Genomic DNA, 23,107 nt, shown 5'->3' with positions numbered 1-23,107 from the left:
GGCCCTGAGAAACATGCGTAAGGCTCATAGTTCAGAGGCACAGGCTCACAGAAAGACTGAGATCTAATCATAGGACTACGGAATGCTTCCCGTCCCCCAGCACCTTAGCACCATGTTACTAAAGGCCTTTTATTGCAGTTCCTGTTACCCAACACATCATGTCTATCAAAAAAAAAAAAAAATTACAAGGCATACTAAAAGGCAAAAAACAGTTTGAAGAGACAGGGCAAGCAGCAGAACCAGACTGAGACATGGCAGGGATGTTAGAATAACCAGACCAGGAATTTAAAACAACTATGACTGATATGCCACGGGCTCTCATCAATAAAGCAGACAGCATGTAAGAACAGGTGGGCAAGCAGAGAGATGGAAATTCTAAGAAAGACTCAAAAGGAAATGCTGGAACTCAGAAACACTGCAACAGAAATGAAGAAGGTCACTGACGGGCCCATTAGTAGAATGGACATAACTGAGAAAAGAATCTCTGAGCCTGAGGATATGTCAATAGAAACTTCCAAAACAGAAAAGCAAGGGAAACATACTGAAAAAAAAAAAAAAAAAAAGGAACAGAATATCTAATAAATGTGGAATGAACATATGTGTATGGGAATACTAGAAGGAGAAAAAAGGGAGAAATGAACAAAAGAAGTATTTGAAGCAAAAATGAGAGTATCCTCAAATTAAAGTCAGACACCGAACCGCAGACAGAGGACACCAAGCAGGATAAATGACAAAAATCAAAACCAATAACAAACTACACCTAGGCATATCATATACAAGCTGCATAAAATCAAAGGTAAAGAAAAATAATCCTGAAAGAAACCAGAAGGAAACAACACCTCACCTACAGAGAAAGAAAGATAAGAATTACATCTGACTTCTTCTCAGAAACCACATAAGCAAGAAGAGAGTAGAGTGAAATGTTTAAAGTACTGAGAGGGGGGAAAAAATGCAGAATTCTATAGCCTGTGAAATTATCCTTCAATAAAAAAAAAAGTGAAGGAGAAATAAAGACTTTCTCAGACAAATAAAAACTGAGGGAATTTGTTGCCAATAGACCTGCCTTGCAAGAAATGTTAAACGAAGTTCTTCAGGCAGAAGGGGAGAGGCAGCATGTGGAAAGGAGGGCCTCTGGAGTATGGAGTTCCTGAGTTTGGAGGCTATTAGCAAAAGATGGTGGATCGCTTGGCAAACAGTGAAGCAAATACTAGACATAAAAATATAGTAGAAAACTGTTTAGGAGCAGCTGGCCAACCCTTAACTATACCTGGACGGGTTCTTATTGGAGAAGGAGTATTGACTAAGTTGTGCAGAAAAAAGCCTAAAGTAAGGCAGTTTTTCTTCTTTAATGATATTCTTGTGTATGGCAATATTGCCATCCAGAAGAAAAAATATAACAATTAGCATATTATCCCCCTGGAAAACGTCACAATTGATTCTCTCACAGATGAGGGAGACTTGAGGAATGGATGGTGATCAAGACACCAACTAGATCATTTGCAGTTTATTCTGCCACTGCCGCTGAGAAATCAGAATGGATCACACAGATAAATGTGTTACTGATTTGCTCTCCAAAAGTGGGAAGACACCCAGTATGAACGTGTTGCTGTCTGGGTTCCTGACTCTGAGGCAACTGTATGTACGCGTTGTCAGACAGCAAAATTCACACCTGTTAATCGTCCTCACCACTGCCGCAAATGTGGTTTTGTTGTCTGTGGGCCCTGCTCTGAAAAGAGACTTCTTCCCAGCCAGTCCTCTAAGCCTGTGAGGATTTGTGACTTCTACTATGACCTGCTTTCTACTGGGGACATGGCCAGGTGCCAGCCTACTAGATCGGACTCTTAGAGTCAGTCACTGAAGTCTCCTTTAAATGATGTATCTGATGATGATGACGACGATGATAGCAGTGACTAAGGGAATATTTTGAAATATTTAATCGGATGTGACTGTCTGAGAAATCAGCTCTGGGGGGAATGCGAAATCCTGAGCTTTCTGTCAGTTTTGCTCTAGCAATGAAGTTGCCTGAGAAACTTTTAACCTATGTGCCTCAATATATCCTATAGAAAGTAGGTCCTGTTACCATCCCCCAGCCCCGACTGCTGCTGCCACTCTCTTCTCACCTCCCCCAGCTCCCTATTCTTCTACAGGGATAGACTATTGCGAATATATCAGAAAAGTTTTTGGTTTCTTATTCTTGTTTTAATTCTACACTATTTTCTTGAATGGTTGGGAAAAGATGTTTATTTAACATACCATGTACTATACTGTTGTTTATATGTTCTGTAATATGGAAAAGCAAAGAATGATGGAAAAAGAGTATGATGTGGTTAGCTAATAATGTTACTAGCTTTTTTCTAACCATCCTATCTAAAGGTTAAGACACCAGTAACAGAAATACATGCTTTGGAAATACTTTGTTTGGCTTTCTCATACACCAGGTGGTGCCTTATCATAATACCACTGTTGCATGTAATAAGCCCCTACCTTCTCACTTTGCAGTTTGTTTTAAAAATACACTGGTGCAGGGCTTCCCTGGTGGCGCAGTGGTTGAGAGTCCGCCTGCCGATGCAGGGGACACGGGTTCGTGCCCCGGTCCGGGAAGATCCCACATGCCGCAGAGCGGCTGGGCCCGTGAGCCATGGCCGCTGAGCCTGCGCGTCCGGAGCCTGTGCTCCGCAACGGGAGAGGCCACAACAGTGAGAGGCCCACGTATCGCAACAAGAACAACAACAAAAATACACTGGTGTTCTTTGAGGTGTAAAACGAATGTTATAAATGGGTGTAATTAGAAAGTACTTCTCATTTGACAGCTACAAATAACTAAATTTAGAGGTTCTTTATTCCATATGAATAAATATTTTCCATAAAATAGTTGTGATTACTGTATATTTTTACTTTTTGTAGGTACCAAATTATAATTGTCATTCTGGGGAATCTGGTTTGAAATTTATCAAATACAAATTGTCACTGCATTATTTCTACTTTTAGTGAGACATATTTTTAGGTGTAAATCATCTGCTTTAACATTGTTTCTAGAATGAAAAATCTTATACAACTTCTTGAAACTAACCAATCTCTTTTAAAAAATCTCATGCTAGAGCACAGATCTACTCAGGTTGAAGATTTGGAAGAAATAATGTATGAGAATGGTTAGGAGAGACCAGTTAAGTTTGACTAGACTTCATATTTGTGGAAGTATTTTCTATTTCAGTGTGAAACTATCTTGAATTTACAAATATAGTATTATATTTTATAAAGTTTTGTAAAGTCCCAAACAATATTTCTATTTTTTTTTTTTTGCAGTACACAGGCCTCTCACTGTTGTGGCCTCTCCCGTTGCGGAGCACAGGCTCCGGACGTGCAGGCTCAGCGGCCATGGCTCACAGGCCTAGCTGCTCTGCGGCATGTGGGATCTTCCCAGACTGGGGCACGAACCCGTGTCCCCTGCATCGGCAGGCAGACTCCCAACCACTGTGCCACCAGGGAAGCCCCAATATTTCTATTTTTGTAAAACAATTGTATGTTTAATCTGTTTCTGAAATCATTTTGCAAACTATGGAAACAGAGTAGCAATTGATCTTTCTAAATTGTGAACTTTATTGAGTCAGTCTAGATTACTTTTAAGAAGAGGTAATTTTTCAGTCTTTGCTTTTGAAGGAGCCATTAGGTTGAAAGTATATTTATCATATAAAACTTGATGCATTTTGCACTACTCTCTCCATTTGTATGCTGCAAATAACTGTAGTCTTTCAAATATGAAAAATCAGTCTGAAGTTTGTTTTAAATTCTAAATTCTTTTGTTTTAAAATCTTTAAATCTGGATATATTGCAAATGTCATGAGAGGTTTGATTTAGTAACTTGTGATGGAGGATTCTTTGGTTTGGTTAAGGCACTAACTTTACTTTTTTTTTTTTTTTTTTTAAACTTTACTTTTAAATTGTGAAAGCACCTGAGATATATAGATCTCCCTGTAGGAAATGTGAAAGAAAGGCACAACAGGTTTTTTTGTTTGTTTTAATATCATATGGACTTATGTTTCTAAGCAATATTTACATATAATTAATAAACATATCCAAAAAGGACCATGAAATCTGAGAAGAGCTAATGGAGACTTGCTGGTACATAGGAACCTGGCAAATTCAGGAACCAAGGGGAAATGTTCTGAGAAAACATTTATGTTTGCAACCTCTATTGACTCTGTTTTTACAATAAAAAATATTTTATAACTTAAAAAATAAAGTTCTTCAGAAAGAAGGAAAATGATATCAGTCAAAAACTCATATCTACATAAAGAAAGGAAGAGCATCAGAGAAGGAATAAGTGATGCTAAAATAAAAACTTTTAGTTTTTAAATTCTTACTTGATCTAACAGATAACAATTTTTCAAAATAATAATAGCAACAATGTTTTCAATTATTATGCTTATATATATGTATAGAAAATATATGCTTATGTATAAGTGAAATGAATGACTACAACAATATAAGGACTGGGACAGAGGAACTAGGAGTATTTTGTTATTACAAGGTACTTGCACTACCCATGAAGTATTAGAGTGTTATTTGAAAGTGGACTTGGATTAGTTGTAAATGTATATTGCAAACTCTAGGGCAACCACTAAAATAAGAAAAGAGGAGGAGGAGGAGGAGGGGATGAGGAGGGGGATGAGGGGGAAGAGAACGAGGGGGAGAGGAAGGGGGAGAAGGAGAAGAACTGATATGCTAAGAAAAGAGAGAAAATGGAATCATATAAAATGTTCAATTAAAACCACAAAAGGGGGAAAGAATGTGGAAGACAAAAATAGGAACAGAGAACAAGGGCATCAAATGGAAAACAATAGCAAAAAAGGTACTCATTAATCCAACTATGCTGATAATCAATTTAAATGTCAATGGTCTAAATACACCAATTAGAAGACAGGGATTGTCAGAATGGATCACAAAACAAGACCCAGTACATATCATCTACAAGAAACACACTTTAAATATAAGACACATATAGATTAAAATTAAAGTTATGGAGAAAGATATACCATGTTAACACTAATCAAAAGAAAGCAGGAGTAGCTATATTAATTTCTGACAGGGCAGACTTCAGAGCAAGGAAAGTTATCAGAGACATCAAAGGGCACACTGATAAAGGGGTCAATTCTCCAAGAAGACACTATAATCCTTAATGTGTATGCACCTAACAACAGAGCACCAAAATATGTAAGGCAAAAACAGCGAACTGCAAGGAGAAATAGATGAACCAACTATTATGGCTGAAGACTTTAACACCCCTCTATCAGGAATAGACAGATACAGAAGGCAGAAAATCAGTAAGGACATAGTTGAAGTCAACAGTCACATTAATCAACTAGATATTTATTGACTGCCTCATCCAGCAACAGCAGAACACACATTCTTCTCAAGCTCACATGGAACATCTACCAAGACAGAGCACAATCTGAGCCATAAAACACATCTTAACAATTTAAAAATAATAGAAATCATACAATGTCTGTTCTCAGACCACAGTGGAATTAAATCAGAAATCAATAACAGAAACGTATTTGGAAAAATCCCCAAATACTTGGAAATTAAATAACATACTTCTAAGTAACACATGGGTCAAAGAAGAAATCTCATGAGAAATTTAAAAATATTTTGAATTGATTGAAAATGAAAATACAACTTTTCATAATTAGTAGGATGCAGCAAAACCATCCTTGAAAGATACAATCTGCCAAAACTCACACATGTAATACAGTGTAAAAGATCTCTATCTATTAAAGAAATAAAATCAGTAATTAATAGCCTTCCAAAACAGACAGTACCAGGCTCAGATAGGTTCACTACTGAATTCCAGGACCACACACTTAAGGAAGAAATTATACCAATCCTCTACAATATCTTCTAGAAGATGGAAGCAAAGGAAACATTTCCTAACTCCTTTTATGAGACCAGCATTACCCTAACACCAAAACCAACAAAGCCATTACAAGAAAAGACAACTGCAGACCAATATCTCTCACAAATATAGATGTAGAAATCCTCAACAAAATACTATCAAATTGAATCCAACAATGTATAAAAAGAAATATATATCATGACAAAGTATGATTTATCTCAGGTATGCAAGGCTGGTTCAATATTTGAAAATCAGTTAATGTAATCCATCACATCAACAGGCTAAAGAAGAAAAATCACAAAGCCTATCAACGAAAAAAAAAAAGCATTTGACAAAACCCAACACCCATTCATAATAAAATCTCTCAGCAACAAAGAAATAGAGGGGAACTGCCTTAACTTGATAAAGAACATCTACAAAACCCTACAACAAACAACACGCTTAATGGTAAGAAACCAGAAGCTTTCTAGTTCCAAGAACAAGGCAAGGATGTCCCTTCTCACCGCTCCTTTTCAATATTGCATTGGAAGTACTAGCTAATGCAATAAGACAAGAAAAGGAGGTAAAAGGTATAGTGCGTAGAAAGGAAGAAATAAAACTGTCTTTGGTTGCAGATGACATGATTATCTGTGCAGAAAATCTGAAAGAACTGACCAAAAAACTGGAACTAATAAGTGATTATAGCAATGTTGTAGGATACAAGGCTAATATACAAAGCCAATCACCTTCCTATTTATCAATAATTATTAAGTGGAATTTAAAATTAAGAACATGATATCATTTGCATTATTACCTAAAAACTGAAATACTTAGGTATAAATCTAAGAAAATATGTACAAGACTGAGGAAAACTACAAAACTGATGAAAGAAACAAAAACAGAACTAAATACATGTAAAGATATTCCATGTTCATGGGTAGGAAGTCTCAATGTTGTAAGGAGGACAGTTCTTCCCAGTGTGATCTATAGATTCACTGAAATCTCAATCAAAATCCCAGGAAATTATTTTGTGGAGATTGACAAACTGATTCTAAAGTTCACATGGAGATGCAAAAGACCCAGAATAGCCAACACAATATTGAAGAAGTGTTGGACAACCAACACTACCTGACTTCAAGATTTACTGTAAAGCTATAGTAATCAAGGCAGTGTGTACTGGTGAAAGAATAGACAAACAGATCAATGGCACAGAATAGAGAGCCCAGAAACAGACCTCCATAAACATACAACTGATTTTCGACAAAGGAGCAAAGGCAATACAAGGGAGCAAAGATAGTCTTTTTCAACAAATAGTGCTGGAACAACTGGATATCTGATGAATAAAAAAAAAAAAAAAAAGAACCTAGACACAGATTTTACACCCTTCACAAAAATTAACTCTAAATGGGTCATAAACCTAAATATAAAACTCAAAACTATGAAACTCCTAGAAGATAACATAGGAGGAAATCTAGGTGCCCTTGGATATGGCGATGACTTTTTAAATATAACACAAAAGGCATGATTAATGAAAGAAATAATTGATAAGCTGGACTTCATTAAAATTAAAAATTTTTGCTCTGCAAAAGACACTGTCAAGAGAATGAGAAGGTAAGCCACAGACCGGGAGAAAATATTTGCACAAGACATATCTGATAAAAGCTTACCCAAAATATGCAAGAACCCTTAAAACTCAACAATAAGAAAATGAACAACCCAATTAAAAAATAGGCAAAAGACTTGAGCGGAAACCTCACCAAAGATGTACAGATAGCATACAAGCATATGAGAAGATGCTCCACATCATATGGCATTAGGGAATTGCAGATTAAAACAAGATACCACTACACACGTTTTAGAATGGCCCAAATCTAAAACACTGACAACACCAAATGCTGGTGAGGATATGGAGCAACAGGAATTCTCATTCATTCCTAGTGGAAATGAAAAACGTCTTCCACTTTGGAAGACAGTTTGGTAGTTTCTTACAAAACTAAACATACTCTTAGCTTACAATCCAGCAATCACACTCCCGGTATTTACCCAAATTAGTTGAAAATGTATGTCTACACAAAAGCCAGCACACGGATGTCTACAGCAGTTTTATTCATAGTTATGAAAATCTGGAAACAACTAAGATGTCCTTTAGTAATTGAACGGCTAAATAAACTGTGATAAGTTCATACAATGGAATATTATTCAACACTAAAAATACATTAGTTATTAACCCATGAAAAACATGGAGGAAACTTATGAACACTACTAAGTGAAAGAAGGCAATCTGAAAAGACTATATATTATATGATTCCAACTATGACTTTCTGGAAAAGCAGAACCACAGAGACAGTAAAAAGATCAGTGATTGCCTGGCGCTGGGGGGAGGCAAGGATGAATAGCCAAAGCACAGAGGATTTTTAGGGCAGTGAAACTATCCGTATGATAATATAATGGTGGATACAACACACTGTACATTTGTCCAAACCCACAGTATATCCAACACCAAGAGGGAACCCTAATATAAACTGAGGGATAATGATGTATCAATTTAAGTTCACTGATTGTAACAAATGTATCAGTCTGGTGGGGACGTTGATAGTGAGGGAGGCTGTCCATGGGTGGGGGTAGGAGGGTATATTGGAAATCTCTGTACTTGCTCCTCAATTTTGCTGTGAACCGAAAACTGCTCTAAAAGTTAAAGTCTATTAAAACACACACACACACACACACACACACACACACACACACAGTTTCTGGAGTGAAACCAGGCAGGATGGCCAGACCTCCTACTGGCCCTTCACGGCCTGGTCCCTGACCTAGAGGGAGGGACAGCACAGACTCCACTCCCCCTCCTTCCCAACCCAGGCTTGAAGAGTTCAAGTGAATTATGGAGCTGAAGATGCCCACAGAACCAAAGGCAGGGGTGTGGGGATGGGGGAGCATGTGCGCTGATGGGAGAGGACCTTTTCTCAGACATATAAACGAACGAGAAAGCTCCACCACAGCCTGGCCATGGTGCCAAATCCATTAACTGAGTTATTACTAACAATGCCTGAAAATCCTCAGAGCCTCCCAGACTGCAGGCAACAGCGCTCAGCTCTGAATCCTCTGTCCCACTTCCCTTAGCAACAGCTACCCTTTGACACACAGCCCACCTCACCTGCACCTGCCCACCAACTTCACGCAAGTCGTCTTCTGTCTCTTCTTGAGGTGACAGAAAGGACAAGAATGAAGCAACCAAATGAAGAGCGAGAATTTCTTAGCAGGGGCAGCTTATCTAGGTGATTTAGTCACTGGCGCCCCCTAGTGTTGTAACGCCAGACCTGTCCATCCTAATGAAACAATTAGCTCAGGTTGGCTGGTCAGCAAGATAGGATCGGTCTTCAGAGACTTTTTCATTTTTTTAAATTCTGTTATTTCCCTAGGAGAACTGTGTAGTTGTCCCAATAGGTTAAGTTAAAAAAAATCCAATAACATGTCAGTTAAAATGGACCACATGAAAAAGCAACTTTGAAAAGTCTGGAAACAAGAGGGCAAAGTTGGCTGAGGGAGAGGAACTTGACATAATTTAGGCAGCCACAGTGGGGCTCCTGGAAGCTGTAAGGTGACACCCAGAGGCTGCAGATCAGCAAGAGAAAGTGGATGTGCCAGTTGGAATCAAAAGAAAGGGGAAGTCAGAAAGAGAAAAACAAATACCGTATGCTAACACATATATATGGAATCTAAGAAAAAAAAAAAGGTCACGAAGAACCTATGGGTAAGACGTGAATTAAGACACAGACCTACTAGAGAATGGACTTGAGCATATGGGGAGGGGGAAGGTTAAGCAGGGACAAAGTGAGAGAGTGGCATGGACATATATACACTACCAAATGTAAAATAGGTAGCTAGTGGGAAGCAGCCGCATAGCACAGGGAGATCAGCTCGGTGCTTTGTGACCACCTAGAGGGGTGGGATTGGGAGGGTGGGAGGGAGGGAGACGCAAGAGGAAGGAGATACGGGAACATATGTATATGTATAACGGATCCATTTTGTTATAAAGCAGAAACTAACACACCATTGTAAAGCGATTATACTCCAATAAAGATGTTTTAAAAAAAAAAAAAAAGAAAGGGGAAACGTTTGGGGCAGACAAACCAGCCAAATCACCCCCCTTCTGCACTCCTCTGCCCCATCCCGATTGGTGGGCACCCAGGCCCAGTGGCAAGGCTCCCAAACCCCTCATAGCTCGAGGCTGCCCTAAGGCTTCCCTCTCCAGGCAGCTTCATATTGTTCATTTTCAACTGTTCCACCTGGATGAACTGCACTGGGAAGAAACAGAGCTGCCCCGCTGGAGCTCTTCTAAAAGGAGGATCATTATAGTACTACCACCTAGTTTTTCATCACATATTTGTTGAGCTCCTACTCTGTGCTGGGTGGTACTGCAGCAGCAGTGTCATCCTCAGGACAGATGGGGGCTCCAGCACTCTGACCTTCATTTTGGTTTCCATGTTTCCACCCTTTTCATAGCTGAGATTAAAGCGAGGGTTGCAATGGGGCAAGTCAGGCTGTTGGGATTTCTCCCAAAGCAAGCGGATGACACTGTCGGAACAATCACAAAGGGAGATGGGCGGGCCTATGTGCCCTGCAGAAATCTCTTTACATGAGGGTTACTTGGCCCTGGAGGGTAAGCCAGAGCAGTGGTTTGATTTCGTGACAGATTAGTCAGCCACGCCACACTCAGAAGCAGAGCACACACAATTTTGAACAGGAAATTGTGTGCTTGTGCCATGGAGGTTGGCAGGGGTGGGAGAGTGACTGGTGCAGAGTCCTGGGCAGACGATGAGAACAGGAGGTTAGAGGGGAGCTCCTTGGGGGTTAAATTGGGCACCAACTGTCACCAGATAGAGACTGGGCACTGGAACCACCATTCAAAGCTTTCCAGAAGCAATGACTGGCCAATTGTCTGCTACCTGGCATTCCTCGGACGAAAACTCTGACTGAGTCTCCCACTGACCTTCCACTTACGATGCGGGGCATTTGTCATGATCCCCAGGCGTTGCCAGCTGCTACTGCAAGGATTCAGAATCAACCAAGGAGGCTCCTGTGGCATTTCAGTGCTGAGCAGGGAACTGCTTCTTCCTCCCCTGCCCTCTAGGTATAACCCGTTACCTACCTAGAACATCTTCCCCTGCCCTCCTTTCCAGGTCCTTCTCCTCCCTCAAGGTGTAGCTCAAGCCCCATTCCCCCCAGAAAGCCTGTCCTGACCAAGTTCCTGTTGGCCTCTCTTGCCTTTGAACTGCTCACACGTATTTCTGATTCACTGCCTGAACTGTTGTCTACATTTAACTTATGTTTTAATGCCCAAGTAGAGGGCAAATTTCTAGAAAACTAAGGTGATGTTTTATCTCCAAGTTCTCCCTGATGCCTTGCACAAACCAGGATGCCATGCTTTTCAGTGTATTCTAACTCTGTGGAAATTAGTTAACACATAGGCAGCAAAAATGACCAGACCCCAGCAGATAATAGGTAACTGAAATCCTAAAGTCACTACATAGGCAGTTTCTGATCATGCAAAATTAAATGTCGAGGCACAAGAAGGTGAAGCAGGCAGGGAACATGACTTATGTAAAAACAAACAAGCAACAAACAGACGAAAAGTGTCCTTCTGTAATTCCCTCCTTATGTGGTTCGACCACAAAAGACAGGGCTTGAAGTTACTACAGGACTTCTACGAGCATTTCTTCATAATTATTCATACAAATGCATGAAGATGCATATATGAGGATGCCTGCAGCAGCATTAAATGGTGAGGACACTGTAAGTAAATGTCCATCAAGAAGGTAAGCTTTAAATAATGTATGGAATGTCCCATGATGTGGAATATTAAACAGCCAGTAAAAAGAATGATGTAACCTTATATATGCTGACTTGTAGGAAAAGCAAATTACAGAACAATGCATATAGCATGTAATTAACAAACATTTATTGGATGCTAATGTGCCCGGCTCTGTTCTAGATGCTGGGGAAACAGCAGAGAACAAAACAGACCCAAAACACCTCTGCCCTCATGGACCTCATATTCTGATTAGGAGAGAAAGAAAGAAACATAAAATATAGGTAATTTAAGTTATTAGAAGGTGACAATTGTTGTAAAGAGGAAAAGAAAGCAGAGGAAGGTGAAGGAAGTTAAGAGATGGGAGCTTCAGTTTTTAAAAGGGTAGACCTCCCAGAGAAGGTGATCATATTTCTGTGTGTGTGTGTATATGGTACGAAGGGGGGGGTGGGTGGCTTCTGAGTTGGCTTATAATAATCTCCACCTTCTGGTATCTGACCCTTCACACCATTCCCTCCCATTAAATGGGGAGCTGGACGTAGTGATTCTCTTTTAACAACCAGAAAATGTCAAAAGTGATGGGATGTCATTTTTGAGATTAGGTTACAAAACAGTATGGCTTCTGTTTTGGGCATCCCCTCTTGCTTTCTTGTTTGCCTCCTCTGAAGGAGACCAGCTTCCATGCTGTAAGTTGCCCTATGGAGAGGCCCATGTGGCAAAGAACTGATGTCTCTAGCCAACAGCAACATGCGTGAGCTTGGAAGGGATTCTCTTCCAGTTGAACCTTCAGATGAGACCAAAGCTCCACCTGTCAGCTTGATGCAAACTCATGGGAAAACCTAAGTCAGAAGCACTCAACTAAGCTGCATTCAGATTTTTAACCCAGAGAAACTCTGAGGTAATAAATATTGGTTGTTTTAAGCCACTAGGTTTTGGGATAATGTGTTATGCACCAACAGATGCCTATTACAGCGTATATGTGTGTACATAAGTACTCATGCAACAAATGCACACAGAAAGGCTTGAAAGGATCCATAACAAATTGTTAGTAGCAGTTAAGGCTGGGGATGGATGTGGAAAAAGAACACAAAGGATTTTAATATTTTTTATACATATGCTTAAGACTTAAGTCTCGCTTGAATCTTTCCTAGTGAGAATTATTTATGTATTATTTGTGGCTTTGTTTGTTTGTCTTTTGGCCATGCTGCGCGGCATGAGGGATCTTAGTTCCCCGAGCAGGGATTGAACCCATGCCCCCTGCCATGGAAGTGCGGAGTCTTAACCACCAGACCGCCAGGGAAGTCCTTTGTGTTTTTTTAAAATTCTAAAAATACGAATAAAAGTTGAAGATATGACAAGGAACCTAGCTGTCAAAAAATAATAGTGAAGGGCTGATATTTTCAAAAATGATGAGAATAAAAATCCTTTTTCTTGTCTCTAATGTTTTTTAAATATCCAAAAAGGAAGGAAGGGAGGGAGGGAGGGAGGAAGGGAGAGAGAAGACCTTTCCTTCCTCCTATCTTTATGGCTCTTGCAGCCACTCCACGAGGTATATACAGCTAAGATCACTCTGTTTTCATTACTTTCATTATAATTCTCAGAAGGCAGGTGGGCAGTTGGGGTCACCTGGCCAATGGGCCCTGCCTGTAATTGCCCAGCCAGGCAGTGACAGGACAGAACCAGGACAGACCAGTTCCCTGGACTCCTAATCTGGGATCTTCACTGGCCACAGCTCTCTGCCTAAGGGGTTTCCCCCAAACAAGATGGCCTGTTCTTCATTACCCACGGGACAGTGACACTCTGCCCCTTAGCCCACAAAAGCAGGCTCGGATCACAGCTGTTACTAGGATAGGATCTGAGAGAGAGTCAGGAAGCCAGGAAGGAGATTCTTCAGGAATTTCCAGGCCAGAACTTTCCCAACTGTACCTATCCTCCACCTCGGTACAGAGCTGCAGTCAGAGGGGACAGGCAGGAGTAGGGAGCCCACCGCAGATGGGGACCGGCAAACCAGGAGGGCACTGTGGATTGTGAGAAGAGGTCTGGATTTCTGTTAAATTGCCCCTCGGTGCCTGATGACTTCAGGGCGGCTGTGCTGGAGACATGAGTGTGAGCTCATGGGCAGAAGAGAGGCGGGCAGTGACCCACAGGACACGTGAGAACCCCACACCTTCTTTAGAGAAGGAAACACAAATCCTAAGGTATTGGGAGTCTTTACCTCCACACGGAAATAACTCCATGAGTCAATGGAAAAACAAAACACAGGTGCAAAAGGACCCTAGGGGGTTCACTGTGCAGGTGGTCACGTTGGGGAAGCAGCACAGTTCAAATAAAGTGAAGAACAAAAAGGGTTCAAATGCCTCAGTGACGCTAATATTTGAACGTCTGAAGCTAATTTCTGGACTAATAGTGGCTGAGGGCTCAGACAGACCCTCAACGAGCCTGGAGAGAGACACAGCAACTGTGCCAGCACTCAAATCATAAGACAAAAGACAGGAGGGAATTCCCTGGCAGTCCAGTAGTTAGGACTCCGTGCTTTCACTGCCGAGGGCGCAAGGTTCAATCCCTGGTCGGGGAATTAAGATCCCGCAAGCCACGTGGCACAGCTAAAAACAAAAACAAAACAAAAACAAAGGACAGGAATGAAATATTTTGCCTTATCACTTAGTGGTGGTGTTTTTCTGCCCTGATTAAGGACTCAGTTACCAAAAACAGCCCGTGAGCATCCTCCAAGCATCTGTCCCCTCTGGGCTCTGGGAGGGAGGTGGCAGCCCGGAGGACAGAGGTGCGCCCCACAGGCCCCTTGTTGTACCCCCTTTGCACACTGTTCTCCATTCTCCACCAGTAAAACAGGGGTAATTATGTTCCCTCTCCCTGGCTGACAGAGGGACAATCTCTGAAAGAGTATATGCACCACACTTGAACCCATGTGGCCCAGGCAATTTTAGGCTGAAGGGAGGGTGACCAGGACAGTCTCATGGATCCTTCCCTATAGACCCAGGCTCGAGAGAAACTGGTTTCACTAAAAATACCTAAACCGATATCGCCAGGAGCGGAACGGGCAACAGAGCTGACGCCAAAGACCAGCAGGCCAAGTGGCTGGTGTCCCACCACGACCAGGGGATAGGGGCTCCAGCCCAGGAGGCCAAGCCAGCCTGATCCAGCAGAGGTGAGAATCTGACGGAGTCTCCCCTAGCAGGAGAGGGCACGGAGCACGGGTCAGAGCCAGGGCAGGAGCCCGCTGCCTGGGTTTAACTCCAGCTCCATGGGGACTTGCTCTGGGACCCCGGGCAGGTAACTAAGTCTTGATTTCCTTTTCTTAGAAATCATAGGAGCAGAACCAGGCTTAGACCCAGACACGAGGGGCCCCTGTCCTGGCCCTTTCTGGCCTCTTCTGGTCATCAAACTCTCCACAGGGTAAGGGGCCTGCAGGGGCAGAAAGACTTGAGGTTGAAAAAGGATCAAAAGCGAGAAGCAAACACGGGGGATTGGCAGGGGGGGCAGTGAAACCACTCTGTATGATACGTGTCATCATACATTTGTCAAAACCCACAGAGTATCCGACACCAAGAGTGAAATTAATGTAAATTACGGACATTGGGTGATTATGTTGTGTCAATGTAAGTTCAGCGACTGTAAGAAATGTATCACTCTGGTGGAGATGGTGATGGTGGCGGAGGCTCAGTGTACATGGGGTCAGGGGGTATATGGGGAATCTCTGTACCTTCAGTTCAGTTCTGCTGTGAATCCAAAACTACTCTAAAAAACTAAAGTCTGTTAATTGAGAGAGAGAGACAGGAACAGCAAGAGTAGGAAAGGAGCAAGGAGGAAATGGCCAAGTCATGGTAGCAGAGGAAAAGGACAGGGAACATCTGTGAACTTTTGCTGGGGGCCCTAAATTCTGAACAGCCTTTACCTTCTTGTCTCTGTGTGGCCTGACCCCCTCGTTCCCCTGGGCTCCAGTGAACAGGAATCCTTACCCTAGGCAGCCTCGTTCATCCCATCCTTTACTTGAGCAGGCTTGAGAGTGTTTCCTGCCAAAACAGAGTTGAATACACTGTCCCTGAGCCCTGCCTTCTCCCGGGGTCAGCCAGGGACCCACAGCCCTAGTTGCTGCGTCTGGGCATCTGGGCTGCTTTCTAAAGATATCAATATTTATGATATGACGAATCTTCATTTAGATTCCCTAGATAGATCAATAATTAATAGATTTACTAAAAACCAGACATGGCTTCATCAGAGTCCCATCCAAAGCAGGCACTCTGCTTCCCAGCAACCCCACTCAACTTTCCAAAAAATGCATCACTCCTCTGAAAACATCTGAGATTCCTGCTGCATTTTTTTTCTTTCTCCTCCTTTGTTTTAATGTCACATAATGGCAAAAAGGATTTCGGGTAGGCCCTGTTTCTTTCAGGTCACGTGCTAGAATTCTAGAAAGGGAAATGTGAATGTCTGGGAAGCTCACACAGGACATGAGACGAGTCAGCAGCCAGCACTTCCTCCTGTCCTGGGGCAGGTCGTCCTCATTTCCCGCGACAGCTGTTTCCAACCCTGCTCACGCCTTCCACACCACCCCCACTTCTCACCTCAACTTTGAACAGGATCTCCTGTTTCAGAAATCTTTATTTTTATTTGCAATGCCCTCAAAAGATTCAGAACTCCAATGATCACTCTGCCTAATCACCTCCTCCTGGACTCCCTTCCCCAACATAGGGCACATATCTGTACCCTGGCCTGGCCTTGAGGCTTTCCTTCCACTGGGAGAAGGGGTATCCATCTCTCTGTCCCTGTTCTGTCAATGGTCCCCTGTCTCTCCTGGCTCACCATTTCCACTGTCTTTCTCCTGATTATATAAAATAACCTGAAAATACTTCACCCTCCATTCTCACTTCAGCCTCTGCACTTGGGCATCCATCCCCACTGCCCCACCAAGACAGCTCCTGCTGAGGGCACTAGCGACCTCCCTGTTGTTAAATCCAACCCCATGTTCAACTTTTTTTTTTTAAGGTTTATTGAAGCATAATTGACCTACAACACTATGTTAGTTCCAGGTGCACAACACGGTAATTCAATATTTCTATGCTTTACAAAATGAGCACAGTAAGTCTAGTTACCGTCTGCACCATACAAGGCCACTACAGTATTATTGAGTCTATGCCCCCATGCTGTACATTTCATCCTTGTGACTGACTCACTTATTTTGTAACTGGAAGTTTTTACCTCAATCTCCCTTACCTATTTCACTCCCCCCCTCCCCACCATCAACCACCTGTTTGTTCTCTGTTTCTATGTCTGTTTCTGTTTTGTGTTTGGTCACTTGATGTTTTATAGATTCCACATATAAGTGAAATCATACAGCATTTGTTTTTCTCTGTCTGACTTATTTAACTTAGCATAACACCCTCTAGGTCTATCCATGTTGTCACAAATGGCAAGATTTAATTAATTTTTATGGCTGAGAACTATTCCATTGTGTGTGTGTGTGTGTGTGTGTGTGTTTTGTGTGTGTGTGTATACATCTTTATCCATTCATCTATCAATGGACACTTAGGTTGCTTCCATATCTTGGCTATTGTAAATAATGCTGCAATGAACACAGGGGTACATATATCTTTTCAAATTAGTGTTCCTATTTTCTTCAGGAAAATACCCAGAAGTGGAATCGCTGGATCATATGGTGGTTCTATTTTCCCATGTTCTACTTCTTACTTTAATAACTTCTTAGAACCATTTGGCATTATCCATCATTTCCTTCTTTAAATTAAAAAAAAATACTCTCTACTCTTTTGGCTTCCATGATGCCATCCCTTGCTACTTTTCCTCCTACCTCTGAGGTCTTTCCCTCCCAGCTCCTTTGCACGCTCATCCTAGGATGCTGGTACCCCACCCTACCCCCCAGATTCCCAAGTTGTTTTCTTCTTTCTTCACACTCAAGGTACTTATCCTGGGGATGACATCTACTTTATAGGTTTAACTACTACTTAGACATTGACAAATCCCAAATCTAAATGCTCAGTCTAGACTTCTCCTCGGAGTTTCGATGAGAACGTCCAACAGTCAGACAGCTCCATGTAAACTTCCCACAGGCACCTCAAAGTTAACATGCCCCCAACTCAACTCCACCATCACTGCCTCCAGCCCTGCCCTCCCTCATGTGTTCCCTGTCTCAGCGAGTAGTGTCGCCATCCTCCCAGTTGGATCTCGTCACTACAGCCAATAAATCACCCCTCGATACCTCTTAAGTTGGTTTCCTTCTTTATTCCCACTACAGCCAGTACCTTATTTCCAGTCCTCATAATTTCTCATTGGGATCCCTTCAATGACCAATTGGTTCATGGCTTCAGCTTTCCTTCTTATACTTTACCTCTTTCTCCAATTTTTCCACAATAGGTATTTATCAATAATACATTTGCTAGTAATAAAATACTGATTTTATAACATAAAGTAATTTCATAAAATTTAATGTTTTTCATTAAATTTAATATAATAAAACACTGTTTTTAAATAATGGCCATGAGACGTTCCTGCCCAATAGTTCATGGTTGTCCAACTCTGTGAGCAGGTTGGGACCAGCTTGCGAAACTGGACACTCTATCCAGGCCCCCAGGGTATGTCCCCACCTCCCCATATTACATGCCATAACCTGTGTCACTTAGCACACTCAGTTGAGCAGAAATCAATTCACAGGCAGGACAGCAGGAAACAGAAGAAACTCAAGACTCAGAAGTCAAGGTTCAAACCCTACTTCTGCTCACAAGCTACATGACATGATCAGATTACTTAGTCTCTGAGCCCGTTTCCTCGTGGGGGCCATGGGCATAATATAACATCTATCACAGGCCTACAAAGGATCAATAAGATGTGATAGTGCTTTAGCAGGGTTCCTTCCAAGAGTAAGCTCTGAACCACAGACGGTGACAGAAGAATCTCTATGACTTATTTCAGGGCCTAACTCTGAAAACTTTTCTTCCCTTCTACTCTAATGTATTTTTTCCTTGTATTTCTTCTGCACTTTCATAGGCTCATCTTGTCTCCCCGGCTTGTTCACTATCTTAAAAGATCGAGCCATGCCTTCCTTCTTCTGGTTCCCTCTACAGAGTCCCTTGAATGGCCTCTGCACAGAGACTGCTTAACAAATGCTCGGAGTAACTAATAAGGGCTTAGCGAGGGCTTGGGCTCAGTCCTCTGGCCAGGCCTGGAACGCGCTCTCAAGGCTACGAAAAGATTCTTTAAGAGGAGGGACATCGGGGTGCAGGTGCGGGGGGGAGGAGGCCAGGACCAGCGCCTTACCTTTGCACTGCAAACCCTGCCGCAAGAGGCCCCAGAGCAAGGAGCCGCAGTGGTCGCAGAAGGTGGGAACCTTGTAGTTGTGGATCCCGAACTTGTGGGGCATGTTGACACTGAACCGCTGGGAGCCCACCTGCAGGGACGGCAAAACACAGGGTCACCGCTAAGCTCCTTGCTCTGAAAGCTGCCCTGGGAAAAAGGTGAAGAGAACCTCCCTGCTGGGACCCTTATCCCACTCTCTCTGCTGCTCTGCTGGACTCTGCTCCCCCACCAGTCCCCTCCGGGACTCCAGACCTCCAACTCCCATGGCACACAGCACTCAACCCGTACCTCACATTTTGACCTTAAAGAACTGTCATTATGTGCTTTTAATGCTGCTTGAGCACCAAAGCCTAGCTAGGCAGAGTCTTTCTGCAGCCTGATGGTGGATGTGGGATTCTGTGAACACCCAAGAGCCCAGCACAGCCGTGGAAACTGTAGGTCATCAGTTAGGACAAACAACCATCACGAGGGAGATGGCTAACACGGAGTGGTGACCACTAAGGGCGCTAAGGCGTTGGTGCTGACCACAGGCCAGGCACAACCAGCTCAGTTAAACCTCACCACCACCCTATGGGGTGGGCACGAGTTCACAGATGAGGAAATTAAGGAACAGGGAGATTGAGAGATGTGCCTGCAGGCGGGTGCGTGGCAGAGCCAGGATTTGAGGCTGCGGGTCTGAATTCAGGGCTCAGGCTTTTTAACTACTATGCTGCCACTTATTATTTAAAAGGAGTAAAGAGAAGGTGGCGAGACGGAAGGGCAGAGGATGGGGGAGAGGAGTCCGGGCATCTGATCTGCAGGCCTGGGTCTGCCACCAGCCCCCTGTGAGGTTCTCAGGCACGTTTCCTGACTTCTCGGGGCTTTGGATTCCTTATCCAGCGAAGAAGGATGGCACCCCCAACCCACCTAACATGACAAGATTGTGGGGTCAATGACACGCCGGGGGTGGAAGAGGTGGGGAACATTAACTGAAGCAAGACGTCAGCAGGGGTCTCCCTCTGCCCTCTAGGAGACGCTCTCCGCCTGTTGATACATCTCTAGCCACATGAACAAAATCTGCCCCTCTCAGGACAGCAGGGCACCATCACCCGAGAGCCCCTGGGCTCGAGAGAGCATCGCTCTTGCTACTCCAGGCATTAGGGACGGCACACCGCAGAGGAGCTGTCCTTGGCTCACTGCTGCCCGGTGAGTGAAAAGCCCTCATGGCGGTCGTGAGAGCTGGGCACAGACATGAACGTGAACACAAACACCGAGGTATGTGCACACACGCCCTCAGGGCCACGCAGCTTCATATCAACCTCCCTATCACCCGGCAACAAGGAATGGCTGATCCTGCCACTGCACCAGCATTTCACTGAGCCCTGCTTGAGGTGCATCGGCTGTCTACTGCGCACCTACCCCAGTACCGGCATCCCAGTATTTACTGAAAACAATCGTGCCCACCCCTCTGTACAGTTGTAGCATAGGTGTGCCTATTTGTGAATATAAGTAAACCTGTAGAGGTTCGCAGTTCATAAGATTTACGAGATTTTTTTTTTTTTTTAACTTACTGAGACTTATGAGATCCTTGAAAGCAGGAATCATGTATTCCTCTTTATTTCACTGGGACATGGAACAATTATCTGACATACGGGAAGTGCTCAATAAACGCTCAATAAAATGTCCATAAGAAGGAAGACAGACAGACAGCAAGCTAATCATCTTTTTCTTTCATTTACTTAAACTAACGAGGGTAACAACATACTTCGGATTATGATCCTAGACCAGGAGCCAGGAGACCCGGGTGACAGTGACTTGCAATTTCTACCCTGTCAGTAGAACCTCTGTAAATAATTTTGGTGCTTTGTACTGTCTGCCCTCCAGGGACATGCGACACTCAATCTAAGCCTCGTCCCTTCCTGATTTCCAGAGATGGCGTGAAATCAAAAGGAGATAAAAGATGGAAAATGCTTTGGATGTTGAGATGTCACTTGGTTGAATTCTTTTTAAGAAGCAGGTAGAAGATCTCTATAGGTGACTCCTTTTAGAAGCCAAAGTATAAACCCATTTGATTATAAACCCAGCTGATTATAAATCCACCCAAGGCCTCTCTGACTCCCAAATCTAATGGCCTGATTATACAGTATTTATTTCACCGAGAATTAAAATCGTGTATTTGAAATCAATTGTCATGAACACAGATAACTTCTCTACTTAGATTCACACCTGTCATCTTCCCCAAAAGGTTTTTTTTAATTTATTTTTTTATTTTTATTTTTTGCAGTACGCGGGCCTCTCACTGTTGTGGCCTCTCCCGTTGCGGAGCACAGGCTCCGGACGCGCAGGCCCAGCGGCCATGGCTCACGGGCCCAGCCGCTCCGCGGCATGTGGGATCCTCCCAGACCGGGGCACGAACCCGCGTCCCCCGCATCGGCAGGTGGACTCTCAACCACTGCGCCACCAGGGAAGCCCCCCCAAAAGGTTTTTACATCTGTTAGTAGAACCACTCTTCTCCTAATCACTCAGTTAGGAGAAACCTGGCTTCAAGTCGAATCTTCTCTCTTCCTTACCCCTAACAACTTCTCTAACAGTCAATCTAACACTAGTTTCTAAGATTAAGAGAACACAGTGGTCAAGGGCTCAGACTCCGGAAATGACTAGCTGGATTTGAACGTGGCTTTTTCATATACTGGGCTGTGAGGTCTGGGGCAAGGTCATTTGACCTCTCTATGCTCCTATTCTCTCTGTTGCAAAGTGAAGGTAATAACAACATGGATTTCGTTAAGGTTGTTAAGGCTTTAAAAAACATACGATAAAGTGCTTAAATCAGTGCACAGCAAGTACTCAATGAATGTCAGCTATTATTGTTATTATTGCGGTTCTTTCAGGCTCCTAAGTGTTTCTTAGATTTGCTAATCCCACTCCATTTCCCCATCACCACATAAAGATAAGGTTCCCGCTTGCATGTTGTGTCTCTTACTATTTATGAACTGTGTGGCTCCCTTGACATGCCAGTGAGCCCCTTCACTGTTCCGATGAGATAATGACATAAAATAACTCACATTTTCCTTGTGGTCTTTCATTTGGGGATCACACAGCTCTTGGCATCCTATTCACACACCTAAACCCGACTCTGAGCCACACTCCTTCCGTAGGCTGTACCTCATATTGGAAGACTGTGGACAACTCCCTTCGTTTTTGATCAACACAATAAAGACAGCAGCGGGACCTCAAAGAGATAAGGTTTCTCTTGGGGACCACACAGGAGGCAGTGGAAGGTGGGGATGGCGGTGAAGAAAGCCCAGAATTTCAATGCTATAAATATTTACCTCGTCAGGAGTTTCCTGTTTCTTTAATCCAGCGCACTTCGTAATTATGAGCTCATGGCACCGCTTGTGGACCACGCAAGTGCAAACTGCAAAGAGCAAAACACGAGAGGGCTGAGCGACAAGTAGGGGCATAAAGGTTCCAACCTGAGATTCGATTAGGTCTCTGCAGAGGAGGGGGTGGGGGGAGCCGCGCCCTTCTGTCTCTGTAGCCAAGTCTTAATGTAACGCCCTACCTGAAGCCCTTTATGCAGTCATTTCAAAGCACTCTGCCGTCAGAGCCATTAGGGTTTCCTAAGTGCTCTGGAGAAGAATGGACCATTTATATCCAAAGGGCATCAGCAGTTTCCTCTAGTTTCAGGAGTATCAATCCATTTTCTTGCTTCTCTATGCCAAGGTCAGGGAACAATGGCCAACCATGAAGCCCTGTCTACCCAGGGAACTGCCGCTCTGAATGTGCTCCATTCAGGGTCCCACCAGGGTTGGCGGGGGTGACAGGCAGGCCAGCCGGCCGGCAGCAGGCAAATGGATGTTTTGTGGCACAGAAGTGCTCTAGCTTCTTGATCTGCTTGTGCCCTTCTGTGCCAAACAAAAATTTCATTTAATGTAATACTTCCCCAAGAAGTGGCCTATAGCTCCGTCTTTAGTGTCATGGGCCATTTTGAGCAGCTGGTAGCTGCAAGTAACCTAAGAAGTGTCACGTGTGTAACTGCGTACATGCTACCCCCGAGACACAGTCATGTCCCACAGAAGCTACCCCAGTCCCCCAGGGGTGAGACCCAAGTCAACCAG

At 43.3% G+C, this 23,107-nt stretch overlaps 1 protein-coding gene and 1 pseudogene across 3 annotated transcripts in view; one reads left to right on the top strand and one right to left on the bottom strand.

The window, feature by feature from the left end:
- PRKCE (protein kinase C epsilon) overlaps nucleotides 1-23,107 on the bottom strand; it is a 646,138-nt gene that overhangs the window by 307,904 nt on the left and 315,127 nt on the right. For all 3 annotated transcript variants that reach the window (XM_024753630.1, XM_024753627.1, XM_024753628.1), the window contains 2 exons: nucleotides 22,319-22,404; nucleotides 18,972-19,101 (listed from right to left, as the gene is read on the bottom strand). In XM_024753630.1, the coding sequence (XP_024609398.1) occupies nucleotides 18,972-19,101; nucleotides 22,319-22,404 (216 nt within the window). The remainder of the gene's footprint in view (nucleotides 1-18,971; nucleotides 19,102-22,318; nucleotides 22,405-23,107) is intronic.
- On the top strand, nucleotides 1,174-1,914 carry LOC112405268 (pleckstrin homology domain-containing family F member 2-like; annotated as a pseudogene).

Source organism: Neophocaena asiaeorientalis, unplaced genomic scaffold (genome assembly GCF_003031525.2).
Source record: "Neophocaena asiaeorientalis asiaeorientalis breed wild unplaced genomic scaffold, Neophocaena_asiaeorientalis_V1.1 scaffold171, whole genome shotgun sequence".
NCBI classification, from domain to species: domain Eukaryota; kingdom Metazoa; phylum Chordata; class Mammalia; order Artiodactyla; family Phocoenidae; genus Neophocaena; species Neophocaena asiaeorientalis.
The sequence above is the reverse complement of the archived record's forward strand: the minus strand, read 5'-3'. Positions and strand labels throughout refer to the sequence as shown.